Raw genomic sequence first — 15,579 nt, forward strand, 5'->3', positions numbered from 1 at the left:
TTATGCAACTATCTATCAGAGCTCGAGTCTCAGAAGCATCCACTCAGAACAAGGTTCCAGCCTCATCATGAGAGCAGCACATAGTTAAAACTCAGTTTTGTCATTAAATGTTATTTTAATAGTTTAATTGACTCAAGAGTGAGGTAGGCACCTCCCAATACAGCTAGCGGACACCATGCCTGCCCTGAGGAGCTTACATTCTAAATACAGACTTGACACGGTGGAGAATGAGTTAAAAAGACAATCGGGATCAATAATAATTGCACCTCATCAATGGGAGCTGTGGCTGCTCAGAATCTCTAAAATCAGACTGTTCTGGCATTCACTTTGTATGAACCAGTGAAGAAGCTGCTAACAGGAGCTTACAGACAAACTGTGCTCAAACAAAGGCAAACCACCACACAGCCTGATTTCGTTGCTTGTGGTTCTTCTTGTTTGTTTCACTAGAAGCCATACAAAATTGAACTGATCTTGTTAGCTTGGATGACGAGTTGTTAAGCAGATTCTGGAAAAATCACACATACAAAAACACACTGGGAGGGGGGACACCACTTCAAAATTCTGTATATTTTCTTGACTGGAAATTATTTTCAATAGGACTATTCAGATGCACAAGTGTTTATAAGATCAGGGACTCAGCGGGCAGGACTTACATAAAATAAGTTTGGTTTTAACTAATGGTACCTTATTCTTTGTGCATGGAATCAGTTTCTCTCCCCCAAAGAACCAGAACACACATCAAGATAACAGTTCTAGGGAGTTAAGATTAACTGTACTCCCACTGAAGCCAAAGAGAGTACTTTTGAAAACTCCATCCTTAAGCACTATTTTATAGTTAAAGGAAACTCATCCAAAAAGTCACTTCAGCATCTGATCAAGATAAAACTGTAAAAGAGCAGACACTTTTTTGGTGTGCAGCATTGGTGGATACTTGCTACTTCAGAACACTAAATATTACTGGACCACAGAATACTAGACAGTCTCTTCTCAATGCCTGTGTACTTCTATTAATAGTAATGAAATAATTTTTCCAGAAATTTGACAGCTATGACCTCATGTAATGGTAAAATCCAAGTTCTTTACCCTTCTGATTTTTGAGAACTGTAAAAACATGGAGAAAGAATTTTGCAGAAATATTCCCACCCCCCAAACACATTTAAAATAGAAATTCTGACTAGCTATACACTTCAGTAGCTTACATAATTATTTATTCAAGTTTGAAATACATTAAAAAACCAACATCTGCTTTCCATCAGTCTTCATGGGAACCAAGAAAGTACTTTGACTGAAAACATATCGGGGAGCAAAAGAGCTACAATGTTTCTGAGAGGAGGGTGAAGAAAGGACACACCCCATAAAAGCATATTTTCAGAACTTACAAAAGGCATTTCAGTTTAACAAAATAAAGGATGTGAGGAACAGCACTGCAAGTTCTACAAAAGTCAGTTATTTAAGTCAATTACTGCATGAGGAATCAGCAAAAAGAAAATTATATCCCCTAATGAAGAACGCTGGAAATATGCCCTTATAGGATATGCATTTTAATACATGTTAAAAAATACATACCTGAAAATACTTCTTATAATATTAGAGATCTACTACTCTACACTTCTGGCAAGTATGAATTTATACAGCTGCACTTAAAAAGGTATCCTTTCCTGGAGGCTTCCTAACTGTGATACTTGTAATTCTGATTCCTTCCTGGATAGCAAACAATTACACATTTGACCCAATATATGGTACTACTTTATTCTGAAAAATAAAGTAATTTATTTTCCCTACAGAGGTATACTCTTCTGCAAATATTTGAGTACAAATTGCCAATTAATTGAACTGGTTTTCCACAAAACATAATGAACACTAACAAGGCATTTAAAGTAAGTATTAAATAGTAAGTTGTTAAATATTTATCTCAAGACTTGAAGAAAGTGCAAATGAGAGAGACATATTAATAACCTTTTCCTAAGGCCTCCTCCCACCATCATGAACCCCAGTCCCACTGACTTTAGAGTTCATGCTAGGAGATCCCAATGCAAGACAACACTACACTACACTACATATTCTCTGGACATGAACTCTGTCTTCCTGTATGTACAGATAGTGTCTCATACATGGAGAGTGCTTCAGAATACACACATTACATTAAATTGCATTAGTTATGTGCATTATCAGTCTACAGTTCACTAGAAAAAAGGACCTGATTTTTCGTTTAAGTATGTCTAACCTTAGAAACATGCACCACACAATTGCAATGACAACTCAAAGTTTTGTTATGGTAGTCAAACAGCAGCAGAAGTATTTCTGTAAACAGTAACAAACAGTCTTTTCCAAAAAAGCATCAAGTTTCATAACTTTATTTACTAGAATATCTCCTTTGCCTGGCACCCCTTTCTGCATGTCATAAAGTCACCATGATTTCAACAGTGTTAAAAAGGAGCAATGAACCACCATCCATAAAATGCCTTTCCCAACCCGTTGGGCAAGCCATCTCCCTTGTATCATTCAATTCCTCCTAACCTCTCTCCCCACAGTCAAACTCCACACACACACAAAAAAGAAAGATCTTCCATCTTGCCTATGAGGAATGAGGGTGTGGACAAACGTTAATAGCACAAGTGAGATAATATTGTAATATTTTAGTCTCTTCCCCGCCCCCCGCTCTGTTTATAAGCCTTACCTCATCTTACATAATACAGACCCCAACCCTGCACTAAGAACCATACCCCTGCATCCAAGTAGAGCCCCAATTACTTCAACAGAACTCACAGACTTTAGGGTCAGAAGGGACCATTATGATCATCTAGTCTGACCTCCTGCACTAAGCAGGCCACAGAATCCCACCCATCCACTTCTATAACAAACCCCTAACCTATGTCTGAGTTATTGTGGTTTGAAGACCTCAAGTTGCAGAGAATCCACCAGCAAGTGACCCATGCCCCACGCTGCAGAGGAAGGCGAAAAACCTCCAGGGCCTCTGCCAATCTGCCCCAGAGGAAAATTCCTTCCTGATCCCAAATATGGCGATCAGCCAAACCCTGAGCATGTGGGCAAGATTCACCAGCCAGCACTCAGGAAAGAATTCTCTGCAGTAACTCAGATCCCATCCCATCTAACATCCCATCACCGACCACTGGACATACTTACCTGCTGATAATCAAAGATCAATTGCCAAAATTAAGCTATCCCATCATACCATCCCTTCTATAAACTTATTAAGCTTACTCTTAAAGCCAGATATGTCTTTTGCCCCCCACTACTCCCCTTGGAAGGCTGTTCCAGAACTTCACTCCTTTAATGGTTAGAAACGTTCATCTAATTTCAAGTCTAAACTTCCTAGTGTCCAGTTTATACCCATTTGTTCTTGTTTCCACATTGGTACTAAGCTTAAATAATTCCTCTCCCTCCCTAATATTAATCCCTCTGATATATTTATAAAGAGCAAGCATATCCCCCCTCCACACATGCTCAGGGAATCTATCAATTCTCCATGCAGATTTGGAAATTTAAAATTACACTCAAGAGCAGGAACTGAGTCTGGGTTTCTCAGTTACCCAATATTTTGGCATTCAAATTTAAAACAGCAACACCAGGACCAAAGTAACTTTTAAAAATTGCCAGTCCCAAGGAAGACATTCCACTTTGTTGGGTGGATTACACAGACAGTAAGGTAACTCCTCATGAAATGTAGAGGGTACAAGCAGTTTCATCTTTGGAAGGTTTCCCAACTTCAATTATTTTAAAGATTTAGAAGGATTATATCAACCTGCATCAGCAGACAACCCAGCTATTGGTAATCTCAGAATAAGCAAACTATGTAAAATTGTTTCACGTTACAACCAGTAGAATGAAATACAGGAACTAACAGAAGTTTATAGATCATTGTATATCATTTAGAATAAAGCTATATCAGGAGCCCATTGTCATTCAATGTTCCCACTAAACATAACAACATACTTTATAATTCAAGAATATTTCAGTCTTTATTTCCCACTCTTTCACCTTACTGACTTCTTTCAACTCAGAATACAGCATATGGGCATTACATTCAGAGCACACAGCCATCAGCTTGAGACATGATGTCCCATTCTCTGCACCTACAAAAATAGCTTACAACTGATTCCTGTTAATCCTAAAGAAACCCTGTCCACAAAAACAAGTGTTTTTGTCCCCTCACCATTGGATTAAAAACAAAAGTGGTTTTGATCTTAACATTTCTGCAGTGTCTGAAGTCAAATATTGCAGTATTGTGCTAATCCAGAATACTAGGTCAAAGTGTCTATTTTCATGGCCCAAACTGAGTGAAGAGAAGAAACAACCCAATACATGATGCAAAGAGTATATTCATTTTGTTTAAAAAATAACTGTCACCTTTAATAAGCTCAGGCCTTAGTAACATAGATAGAAAAATCTTTTTTAAAGGCCCACATACAACACGACCATAGCTTTTTAACTCCTGTGTAACCATCATGCTAAAAAATCTCCCTCATTGATCCAAGCTTGAGGAAAAAAATATACCTATTAAGAGGTCCTTCTATTTTCATTTCAAGGGATTCTTAAAGAATGAAGTCCTTTAAATTTGCCAGAACAGGTAGTTAATGCTGAACAGACATTAAGAATCATGCTCCAAAGTTTCACCTGAGAAATACAAGGGTTGGATAGTTTGAACTCAGCATTGAGAAACGTGGAGTTGTTATTAATCAATTTTGTTCATGTTCTAATTAAGCAGGATTGTGCCATTTCAGTTTCTACATTGATAACACAGGGTAGCTCCCATGAAGCGAAGGCTGCAGGGGCTGGGTTACTTCTTTAGCAAGCCAAAGCATCAGTGGCGTAGGCAAGAAACCTCCCTGCTGCTAAATATAGTGTGATTCCAATTAGTTGAGGGTTTCTCAAACAGGGGTCGCTGCTTGTGTAGGGGAAGCCCCTAGTGCGCCAGGCCGGTGTGTTTACCTGCCTCATCCGCAGGTCTGGGCGACTGCGGCTCCCACTGGCCGCGGATCGCAGCTCTGGGCCAATGGGAGCTGCTGGAAGGGGCGCGGGCCAACGGATTTACTGGCTGCCGCTTCAGCGGCCTCCTTTGGCCCAGAGCCGCAATCAGCTAGACCTGCGGACGGGGCAGGTAAACACACTGGCCCAGGCCACCAGGGACTTTCCTTACACAAGCAGCAACCCGTTTGAGAAAGCTAGCTGAAGATAGGATGACCCTGAAAGACAGAACAATGGTAACTATAGTTTTGGGAATTCCCTTAGGCTTCCTTATCTTAGGAGTGGAGAGGCTAGCCTGAGCTTTAGCTTCCGGAAAGGCCACTGAAATTAGTGAAGCCAGGCTGATTTATCAGTGATTGCAGGAATACCATAGACATTTAGGAACAGAGAAACATTTTGGGATTGCCACTAGTACTGCCTCGGATCTACTCCTTGGATAGATCATTGATAGATGGCTTCTGATAACTTCACTTCACAGTTCGGAGTAGTGCCTTCTTTTCTTCCGTTTACTTGCTGATATGATTTGAAACACATCTTATTACAGGCATGACAGAGTAAGAATAGGTTTCAGTGACTGACTAGCACAGGGGTGGGCAAAACTATGGCCCATGGCAGATCCGGCCCCTCAGGGCTTTGGATTCGGCATGTGACACCACCAGCAGCATGTCCCTGTGGCCACCGGGGGAGGGAGGGCAGAGGGCTGTGCGCATTGCCCTTGCCTCCAGGCACTGCCCCCTGCAGCTCCCATTGGCCGGGAACGGGGAACAGCGGCCAATAGGAGCTTCAGGGGAGGTACCTGGAGATGAAGCAAGGGCAGCGCACGCAGAGCCCCCCCTGCAGGGCCGCAGCGCTGCCCTGGTCCCGGTGCATGCCGCTGCCACCACAGAGGCCAAACTTTGCCTGCACCTCACACCCCAACTCTCTGCCCTGAGCCCCCCCATACACCTCACACCCCTCCTGCACCCCAACCCCAGCATCCGAGTCCCCTCCTGCAGTCCTCACTCGTCCTACATTCCCACCCACAGCACCCTCCTGCACTCCGCACCCCTTCTGCACCCAACCTCCTTCCCTGAGCCCCTGCATATATCCTGTACCCCTCCTCTTCCCCAATCCCTTGCCCTGGGCCCCTTCCTACACACTTCACCCCCTCCCACGCTCCTTCCCACACCCCAACCCTCTGCCCTGGCCCTGCATACTATTTCCCCACTCAGATGTGGCCCTTGGACCAAAAAAGTTTGCCCACCCCTAGACTAGCAGATACACAAAACAGGAACTATGGAAAAACAAGAGAGAAGCCATTGCTGTATCCTAAGCACCAGAATCTTGGACACAATATGACTGCTGCTTCTACCTGACCCATGATGCGCCAGAATGACATAAGAGTTCAGGACTCCTAATGGATACCACCAAAGAAACAATATGTTGTAATAAAATCATAAAAATTTGGTGTAATATGACAATGCAAACATGCATATTTCAAACAGATATGTGCGTGCTCACCCCGTCCCCCATTTTGCTACTCTTGCAAAATTTCCGGAAAGGGATCCAGACTCCGTTAGAGTCCTGAGCTTTCCCTCAAGAAAAACCTTCTCCTTCAACTGAAATTAAGTTTATAATCCAAAAAATACAAAATGGTGAGTATTAGTCCCCAAATCCACTTATATAGTTTCTGGTTATCTTTACTTTACCCCTTGTTCTTACTGTTTGCCCTGGCCATCAACTTCTCAAGCAAAACAGCTTCAGATCCCACATGAATAACACTGTTTTATCAGCTGTCACTTCTTCATAGCCTGCCCTGAGTACTTGTTACAAAGAACAAGACTGGACTATTTCCTTTTAAAAGGTTTTATCTTTTTTAAAAATTACATTACTTCACAGGATTAACAGCCTTCCAACTGCAGCTTGTTCAGAAAGCTTTTTACTTGAATGCTCATTGGCATAGACTCACAATATAAACACAACATTGCAAACATCTGAGAAACCATCTGTAACGGGATGGCACGGTTTGCCTGAAACATCGTTTACAGATGCTGATCTAGCTAGGAAATGTTATGTTGACTCAAAGGTGCGCTACACTTTTCTTCCCCCCAGTGAAGAATTTTAGTGCTAATAATTGCGGGTCCAATAGCGTCGGCTGCCCTCTAATGTTTTAACTACTGTTGCACCTAACCCCACTCACAGCAGGTCTTCTAGGAGACACATTTGTCTCATTATTGCTGCTAGCACCAGTGGAGTTTTAGGGGGAAAGCTAAGTGTAAACAGAACTGGTGAAACAAGCAGCTTTTTCTCCCAGTCAGACATAAGGGAGGAAGAAGAGGCTCAAGAAGAAGAGAATCTAGAATGTGGGCTGAGCAGTCAGGAGGGAGGAGATACAGGAGCAGGCAAGCCTGGGAAAAAAAATTCAGCTCATATCCTATACAGGTAGATATTATTAACAAAACCAAAGCTCCAGGAAGGGGGAGAGTTTCAGCTTAACTCAGTGACAACTACAATAGAATGTCAGAGTTATGACCATCCCGGGAATGGAGGTTGTTCGTAGCTCTGAAATATTTAGGTTGTGCTTTCAAAAGTTTACAGTTGAACAGTGATTTAATACAGCTTTGAAACTTTACTATACAGAAAAAAAACTACTTTCAAGCATCTTAATTTAAATGAAACAAGCACAGAAACAATTTGCTTACCTTGTCTTTTTTTCAAACTTTCCCTTTTTTTTTTTTTTTAGGAGTTTACATTTAACACAGTATTGTACTGTATTGGGGTTTTTATTTCCTTTCTCGGGGGGAGGCAGGAAGAGGTCTCTGCTGCTGATTGTGTACTTCTAGTTCCGAATGAGGCGTGTGGTTAAGCAATCAGTTCGTAACTCTAGTGTGATAACTGAGGTTCTACTGTATGTCCAACTGCACCTTAGGAAAGGCAGCCATCTGCTCACATTTGTATCTAACCATTTTCCAGATGCAATGAATACATCCAGGCCTACAATACCACTATCCTTCAATTACAGCCAGCAAATGCATGCATTTAGCTAAACGATTTAGAGATGTTCATTCTTAAAACAGCAGATATTAAAGAAAAAAAAAAACTCTTACCTTTGCAGATTCATGTTCAAGTTGCCTGTACAGGCCTTGATCTTGTTTTGTGCTTCCAGATGAGTCATCCCATCTGTACTTGTCCCATCAATGGTGAGAACCACATCACCTATCCCCACCTGGGCTCTAGCTGCTTTGCCACCATCATTTAACTGCAATGTCACAAATGCAATGAGTAAGTAGCATTCTTTTAATATAAAGGACACACAAAGTTATATGCATATCTACCTATATTTCTTATTCATAAACATACATTACATAGCCGGTATAGGCACACTCCTCTTACATGAGAGCACCACCTCTCCATATAAGGTTATTTACTGTGTAACTGAAATACCGTCTTTCTGATCAAATAATTAAGGGGACTATTGTCATATTGCCACTGTCTGGCAAACCTAGAGGTATCTGTTTCACAGAAAAAGCAATTTAGGACTTCAGACACCCATTCTTAGAAATCAGAGAGCAACTTCTGTTTCCAAGGGGAGTGAAAGTGGGGTACACATCTGTGATTGAGAGAAGGGTTGCCTACCAAACAATCGCTATCAAGAAGTGGCCTATGTTAGAGAGTCCCCCTTTGTAGACCTTGGGTGATTTAAAAAGGAGGTAGTATACTGTACAAGATGACAATTACTTGCATTTAAAAAAAAATTGACGACACTCTAGCCTCTGCCTTGTTCATAAAAACAATACACAGCTCTTTCAAAAAGGGAAATCCCTCATGAATTTAAAATTTTAAATATATGTGGAAATTGTAATGTTTGACACCTGCAATGGGTCAAGAAAGCCAGTATTTTAAATACCAACATGTCTGGGGCTAGAAGTACTGCAATACCAACAGCATTAAAATATACACTGGAAGCTTTTTTTTTTTTAAATATTCACATGGTGTGTGCTGGTATCATGGTACCAAAACATTTTGTTAAGGGAGATGTTCCAACTAATCAGATTTGGAATCAACCATCCCCAAAAATTGCAGGCTAGCACAACTATTTTTTCCCTCCAGTTCAAACTAAAAGGAAACATTGAGATCAGAAAAAAGAATATTGAGTGGCAGTAGATGGGGGGAAGCAGACAAGGGATAAAGAAAACTTCCTTTTGATTTTGAAATTATTATATGCAGCTGAGTTGTACAGAAACAGAATTTTGCATCATTAGTCAAAAGGAGAGTTATAATTCATCAAGAAATTGCTGTGTAGACAAACTTTTGCTCATACTCCTCCACTAACTGCACAGTATAGTAAGTACCCAAGTTACAGTAAAATATTGGCTAAAGAACTCCTTATATGTGAAGAGAAGTATGAACACACCAGTTATACACTAAATCAGGCAAAATTAAGCACAGCTTCCTGCCCATCCTAGCTAGCACTTACAAGCTGTAGCTCCTCACCCAAAACCTATTGAAAAGCATTACTAATCCCCAGCCTCAAACAGGTGGTGACAGAGAGGAGTCTTTCTTCCCCATATGTGCCCATTACAAATGATGACTCTCTGCAGGGAGAGGGAGACTGAGACACACCTATGAATGTTTGGCCAGGTCTGCTCTCATTAATAGCACTTTTTGTGTACATTTTGAAATGCTACAGCTGTCTATGTACAGCTCTCAGCCCTAAATACAGGGTCAAACCAGCACTACCTATTTTATAGGTACATTACAGAAAACTAATTATCAGCTTGACAATAGAGCTGATGGGCAAGGGAAACAGAAAACAACTCAAAAACTGAAAGACCTTAGGAGGAAGGAAACCCTATCCCAAGCTGTGTAATGTTTTTAAAGGGTTGATTTTCTAAGTGCAATTGCACCCATACCATGTGTTAATGCATGGAAGAAAGAGGATATGGAATTGAAAGAACAGATCAAGATAGGTACAAAGCCAGCTAACGTCCATAAATCTCTCTCTGAATCCTTGGGTTATTAGTTTCAGTGCTGTATTTACAATAGGGAGCATGTTTCCACCAAATCTGAATTGCAGCTGTAAAACCAAGTTATATTTCACATTACCTATTGTGCTTAATAAGAAGCATACTGTTCACAAACTGCAGAAAGGATCTGAAACAGAAAAGTGAAAATGTCCCACCACTTAGACTTGCAACACAACATATAGCGCGGATAGCTCATTTAATCTAGGAAGGGGAGGGGGAGAGAGAAGAGAGAGAGAGATTGTAATCCATCACCTGCTGAAGCCAATCATTGCTGACACCAGCCCCCCCATCAGAAAATCTCTCTTTGGCCCCTCAACAGAGACTGACTTCATGGCTTGCAATAAAGATCTAGTCTTTGCCAAACAGGGGTGTTCAGAGAACTTTCTAGTATGCACAACAAAATGATGTATCAAATTTCAGATTTAGCCACTGTTTGATTCCTAAAAGACTAAAAACAAGTAATTAATAGGGAGGCCATATTTTTTAAAAAATCCAACATAATGCCAATTTTCCCAGAAGTGATAATATTGCTCTAAAATGTGTTCGAGTCCAAATTTAATAAAAACTAGCTCTTGATTTGGGACCAACTTCAAAAGTAACACAGAAAATGTCTTCAATGAGCTTTTTAAAAAAAATAAAAAAGCATAACAAAAGCTAAGGCCATGTCTACATCTAAAATTTTGCAGCGCTGGTTGTTACAGCTGTATTAGTACAGCTGTATAGGGCCAGCGCTGCAGAGTGGCCACACTTACAGCAACCAGCGCTGCAAGTGGTGTTAGATGTGGCCACACTGCAGCGCTGTTGGGCGGCTTCAAGGGGGGTTCCGGGAACGCGAGAGCAAACCGGGGAAGGAGACCAGCTTCGCCGCGGTTTGCTCTCGCGTTCCCGGAGCCACCCGGCAAACCGCAGGGAAGGAGACCTGCTTGTTCGGGTTCCGGGAACGAGAGAGCAAACCGGGAAAGGAGACCAGCTTCACCGCGGTTTGCTCTCGCGTTCCCGGAGCCACCCTGCAAACCGCAGGGAAGGAGACCTGCTTGCTCGGGGTTCCGGGAACGAGAGAGCAAACCGCGGCGAAGCTGGTCTCCTTTCCCGGTTTGCTCTCTCGTTCCCCGAACCGCCGAGCAAGCGGTTCTCCTTCCCTGCGGTTTGCAGGGTGGCTCCGGGAACGAGAGAGCAAACCGCGGCAAAGCTGGTCTCCTTTCCCGGTTTGCTCTCTCGTTCCCCGAACCGCCGAGCAAGCGGTTCTCCTTACCTGCTTGCTCGGGGTTCCGGGAACGAGAGAGCAAACCGGGAAAGGAGATCAGCTTGATTACCAGAGGCTTCCTCCTTCCACGGAGGTCAAGAAAAGCGCTGTTAAGTGTTTACATTGGATTACCAGCGCTGGATCACCAGCGCTGGATCCTCTACACCCGAGACAAAACGGGAGTACGGCCAGCGCTGCAAACAGGGAGTTGCAGCGCTGGTGATGCCCTGCAGATGTGTACACCTTCAAAGTTGCAGCGCTGTAACTCCCTCACCAGCGCTGCAACTTTCTGATGTAGACAAGCCCTAAATGTTTGTTTTGCATTCTTAAAATTTATATAGTCTACAGGGTACTCTATTCATTTTGCAACATGCAATACACCAAATTTGCAAGAGAAGAGTCTCTGCTCATCTCTATATTGTGTATTTTAAAAAATCACTTTCCTAGATATACACACTTTATCTAGAAAGAGTCATCTATCAGTGGCAGTAAATCAGATTTCCCCCAATGATTTTTACTGATTAAATCAGTAAAAAAAAGGGGTTAATAATTTATTGCCCACCATGTGATCAGAATCAGGCCAATGTCTCCTCCTTCAAATAGATAAAAATAGACAGGCATCATTCATGAAATAGCAAGTGAATTAGAGGCTGAAATATGTAATAGGAAGTTATTGAGAAGACAAAAAAGCAAAATAGAAAATAGAGATAGAAAATACCTGTTCTCATTTTCTTCCTCCCTCTCCATGTGGGATTGTTCCCTATAGTATATTCTTGGATACTTTGCCCAGTCTAGTTTCAAACGACGTGTTTAATGAATATTACTCCTTTTCCTAGGAAACTATTCCATAGTCTAACCTCTCTTCCCTCCCATACACGATATTCAGCCTAAAGTTTCCATTGTTCCCACTTTCTACCATTACTCCTACTTGTAAGGGTAAGTCTACACTATAAATTTACATCAGCGCAACTGTGCCACATCTGATGAAGATGCCTTAAGCCTGGGGTAGGCAACCTACAGCACGCATGCCAAAGGCAGCCCGCGAGCTGATTTTCAGTGACACCCACACTACCCAGGTTCTGGCCACCAGTCTGGGGGACTCTGCATTTTAATTTTAAATGAAGCTTCTTAAACATTTTGAAAACCTTGCTTATTTTACAATACAATAGTTTTGTTATATAATATATAGACTTAGAGACCTTCCAAAAACATTAAAATGTATTATCAGCACATGAAACTTTAAATTAAAGTGAATAAATGAAGACTTGGCACAGCACTTCTGAAAGGCTGCCGACCCCTGACTACACCAATGGGAGAAGTTCTAACTGTAAGTGTAGACAAGCCCACAAGCAGTGATTTCCTTACACCTCCCTGAATTTCCCTAACACCGCTGCCCCCCACAGTTTTGTGAACTAGTTACATGCCAATTTAGTGACTGTTTGGAAATTTGAATTGAAATTGAAACATTAATACACATTTTAAAAGCATATACAGTATATGACAAAATATGTGTATCTGAAAAAGTATAATAGATTTGAAAAGTATGAGCATAGACTAGCTTCCTTAAGCAGCTGTTTTTTATGACAACGTCAATGCATTCATTTCTGTGATGTTGGCCAACCTAATAATTTCAAATGATGATTTGTTAGCAAAATGAGCTCTCCCTGACAGCTAGTGATGAGCTGAGGCTGGAGGGGGATGGCTTCAGGACCAGACTGTATTTACATTCACACCTAATCTACCTAGGTATCCAGCAAACAGAGCTGTGTTGCCCAAGTGATAGATTTTGGCTGGGGTTGGCTTACAAATCACTTGATGCAGGGGGGGCGGGGGGAGAATGAGTAAAGGGCAGTAGAACTGTACGTAGCCTGTGCTGATTGAGGGCATTGAGAGGGTGGGGACCAGCTCTGTATTTAAACAGTGGAGGACAGATTAGGCTCCATAGATAGTCTTTTATTTTGTTAAGTGACCACTACAGCTGAAATCACTGACAATCAAGTCTAAGTGCTTAGTCCTGCTGTAGGGCTAGTGTTTCTGTGGAAGAGACGGCCCAGTCTGCACTGCACTGCACCTGATCCATGAGAGGACCTTCCTCTTATCCCATGACAGCTTACTTGTCATAAGTCAGTTTAGTGCAGATCAGCCTTGAGTTGTAAATCTCTGTACACCTACCAACCAACATTTTGCAGTTGTAACTTGCTTGTTTATTCTGTAGATGTAATAACCAGAAAAGAAACCAAATCACTCTCCTATAGCCCTGTCAGCTCTGCAGCACTAGAACCAGCAGCAAAGTCTTATTTTTTTCCTCCTGAGCTAAGTAAACGTGACTATGAATGCCCCCACGATGAGACTGGCACCACCTTCCTACTACATTCGCCTTTCTCACTATTACCATACTTCAGTATCTGATACACCTAAGGATTTCAACTCACTTTACACTTGAATTTTAAACTAATATGTATTTATATCCAAGTATAATCAATTAGTATTAATCAAGCACCACTTGATGGGGCATCTGTAGGAGTGATGCATAAGGTGGTATAAGTTACACATCTGTAAGTGAATGCAAGGCATTTGAGCCAGCAGACACTATTCAAGCAGGGCCCAGAAGGCAGCACTAATGGAAGTGGGTGAGTCAGAGGGAATTTAACTTGTTCTTACACCCTCCTGTTAGTTGCTTTTCCTGCTACTCTCTTTTCTTAGCTTCTCAGAGTGTAAACCTCAGATTCCCTTTGACCTACTCACCAGTGGGTGCATTCTGAACTTCACCTCTGAATTTCTCCCAACATCTGTAACGGCCACTAGATTTCAGGACCTGCGTTTAATGCCTCATCTAAAAGAGAGGTACTATTGAGTCCCTGTTAATCCTATGCTATACAATACTAGAGCAACAGTCCAACAGCAAGTGACTTGGACAGCCACAAATTCAACCACTAGTACAAGTTCCTGCAGCACCTGGGTTTTCCTTGGCCAACTCTAGTCAAGCATTTGACCTGGATTCTGCTTTGTTTGAGAGCTCTAATGAGAACACAGCCTAAGTTTATGTGGCTGCTGGCAAACTAACAGGAATACTTTTTTTATACTCCTGTCCCACTGCTAAAGAAAGCACTCACTGTGCACTTCTAGGAGGGGGTAGGGATACACGAATAAATCATTTGACAGGCAATTGCCCAGTTTAACTGCAAAGAACATGACACGTTCAATACAACACTTAAGGGAAACTAACCAACGTCCGCTGCCACCACAAAGTCTAGTCAAGCACATTTTAAAACACAACCCACATTAAGTGTATGATCTAATTAATACTGTGATGTTGCATTCAAACTATTTATGTGACCTCTCATGAGCACCTTCACTTTCGCAAACAACTCACTGCTGGAAACTAACTTCTGAGGGAAGTCCATCCTTGCAAAGTTTACCTTTTATTGTACTGTAAATCTATTTTCTTCATGTGCACCCAGGCAACTGGCAAACACACATGAAAACAGTATTCCGAAATCCTTATTGCTGAAAGCTGACATAGCACAGCAAGGCATCTGCCGAATGACCTTTACAGTACCTGCAAATGTCAGGCTCTTCTGCTCATTGGACTATGAGAAACAGGATTCATAGGGACTCTTTAAAAGTAAACATCCCCTAATATACCGCACTCAGGCAAATGTCGAGCTGTCAATGCCAAAAATAGCCATCTGGCATTTACCTAATGCATTTCATCCAGCTGGATCCCAAAGTGCTTTACCAACCCCACTGACCATAGGAATATCATATCCCTTTTGTTCACCAGTCACATCCAGGCACCTCTGGGCTGAGACACAGCAACATTAACAATTCAGGCTGGAGGAGGAAATAAAAAACTGTGTTAGAGCCCTGCAGTGGGACTGGGATCCAGGACCCACCACCATCATAGCAGGATAAAAATTCAAACAAACAATGAGGGAACAGGATTTAAAAAATGGTCTCCTACACTGCAAACATGAACTTTTTTTTTAATCCTGCTCCTGTCCCACCTGACAATAACCCCTTCCACTCCCTCCTGCATTTTTCGTTGAATTTTTATCCCGCTGTCATTGTTATGGCAGTGGATCCTGCAGGATCCTTGGGATCCCAGTCCCGCTATAGGGTAGAGCCCAGGATCCAATGCCATAATAGTGAGATAAAAGTTAAACAAACAATGAGAGAGCAGGTGAGAAGGGGAGTGGGAATTGTGGGGTGGGATGGGAGTAGGGTTTTAAAAAATAGTCCCACACAGAGCTCTACTGTATATAACTGAAACTGAAGGAGAAAAATATTAGGCAGAATGTCGTTGCCCAAGCTGTAATTTAGCCAGGAAGTGCATATTAAAAC

General features: G+C 41.9%; 1 protein-coding gene across 1 annotated transcript in view; it reads right to left on the bottom strand.

The window, feature by feature from the left end:
- Nucleotides 1–15,579, bottom strand: part of PDLIM5 (PDZ and LIM domain 5) — a 189,354-nt gene that overhangs the window by 126,201 nt on the left and 47,574 nt on the right. The window contains 1 exon segment of the mRNA XM_030564809.1: nt 8,073–8,224. Within this exon segment, the coding sequence (XP_030420669.1) occupies nt 8,073–8,224 (152 nt within the window).

Source organism: Gopherus evgoodei, chromosome 5, assembly GCF_007399415.2.
Source record: "Gopherus evgoodei ecotype Sinaloan lineage chromosome 5, rGopEvg1_v1.p, whole genome shotgun sequence".
In the NCBI taxonomy this organism is placed as follows: domain Eukaryota; kingdom Metazoa; phylum Chordata; order Testudines; family Testudinidae; genus Gopherus; species Gopherus evgoodei.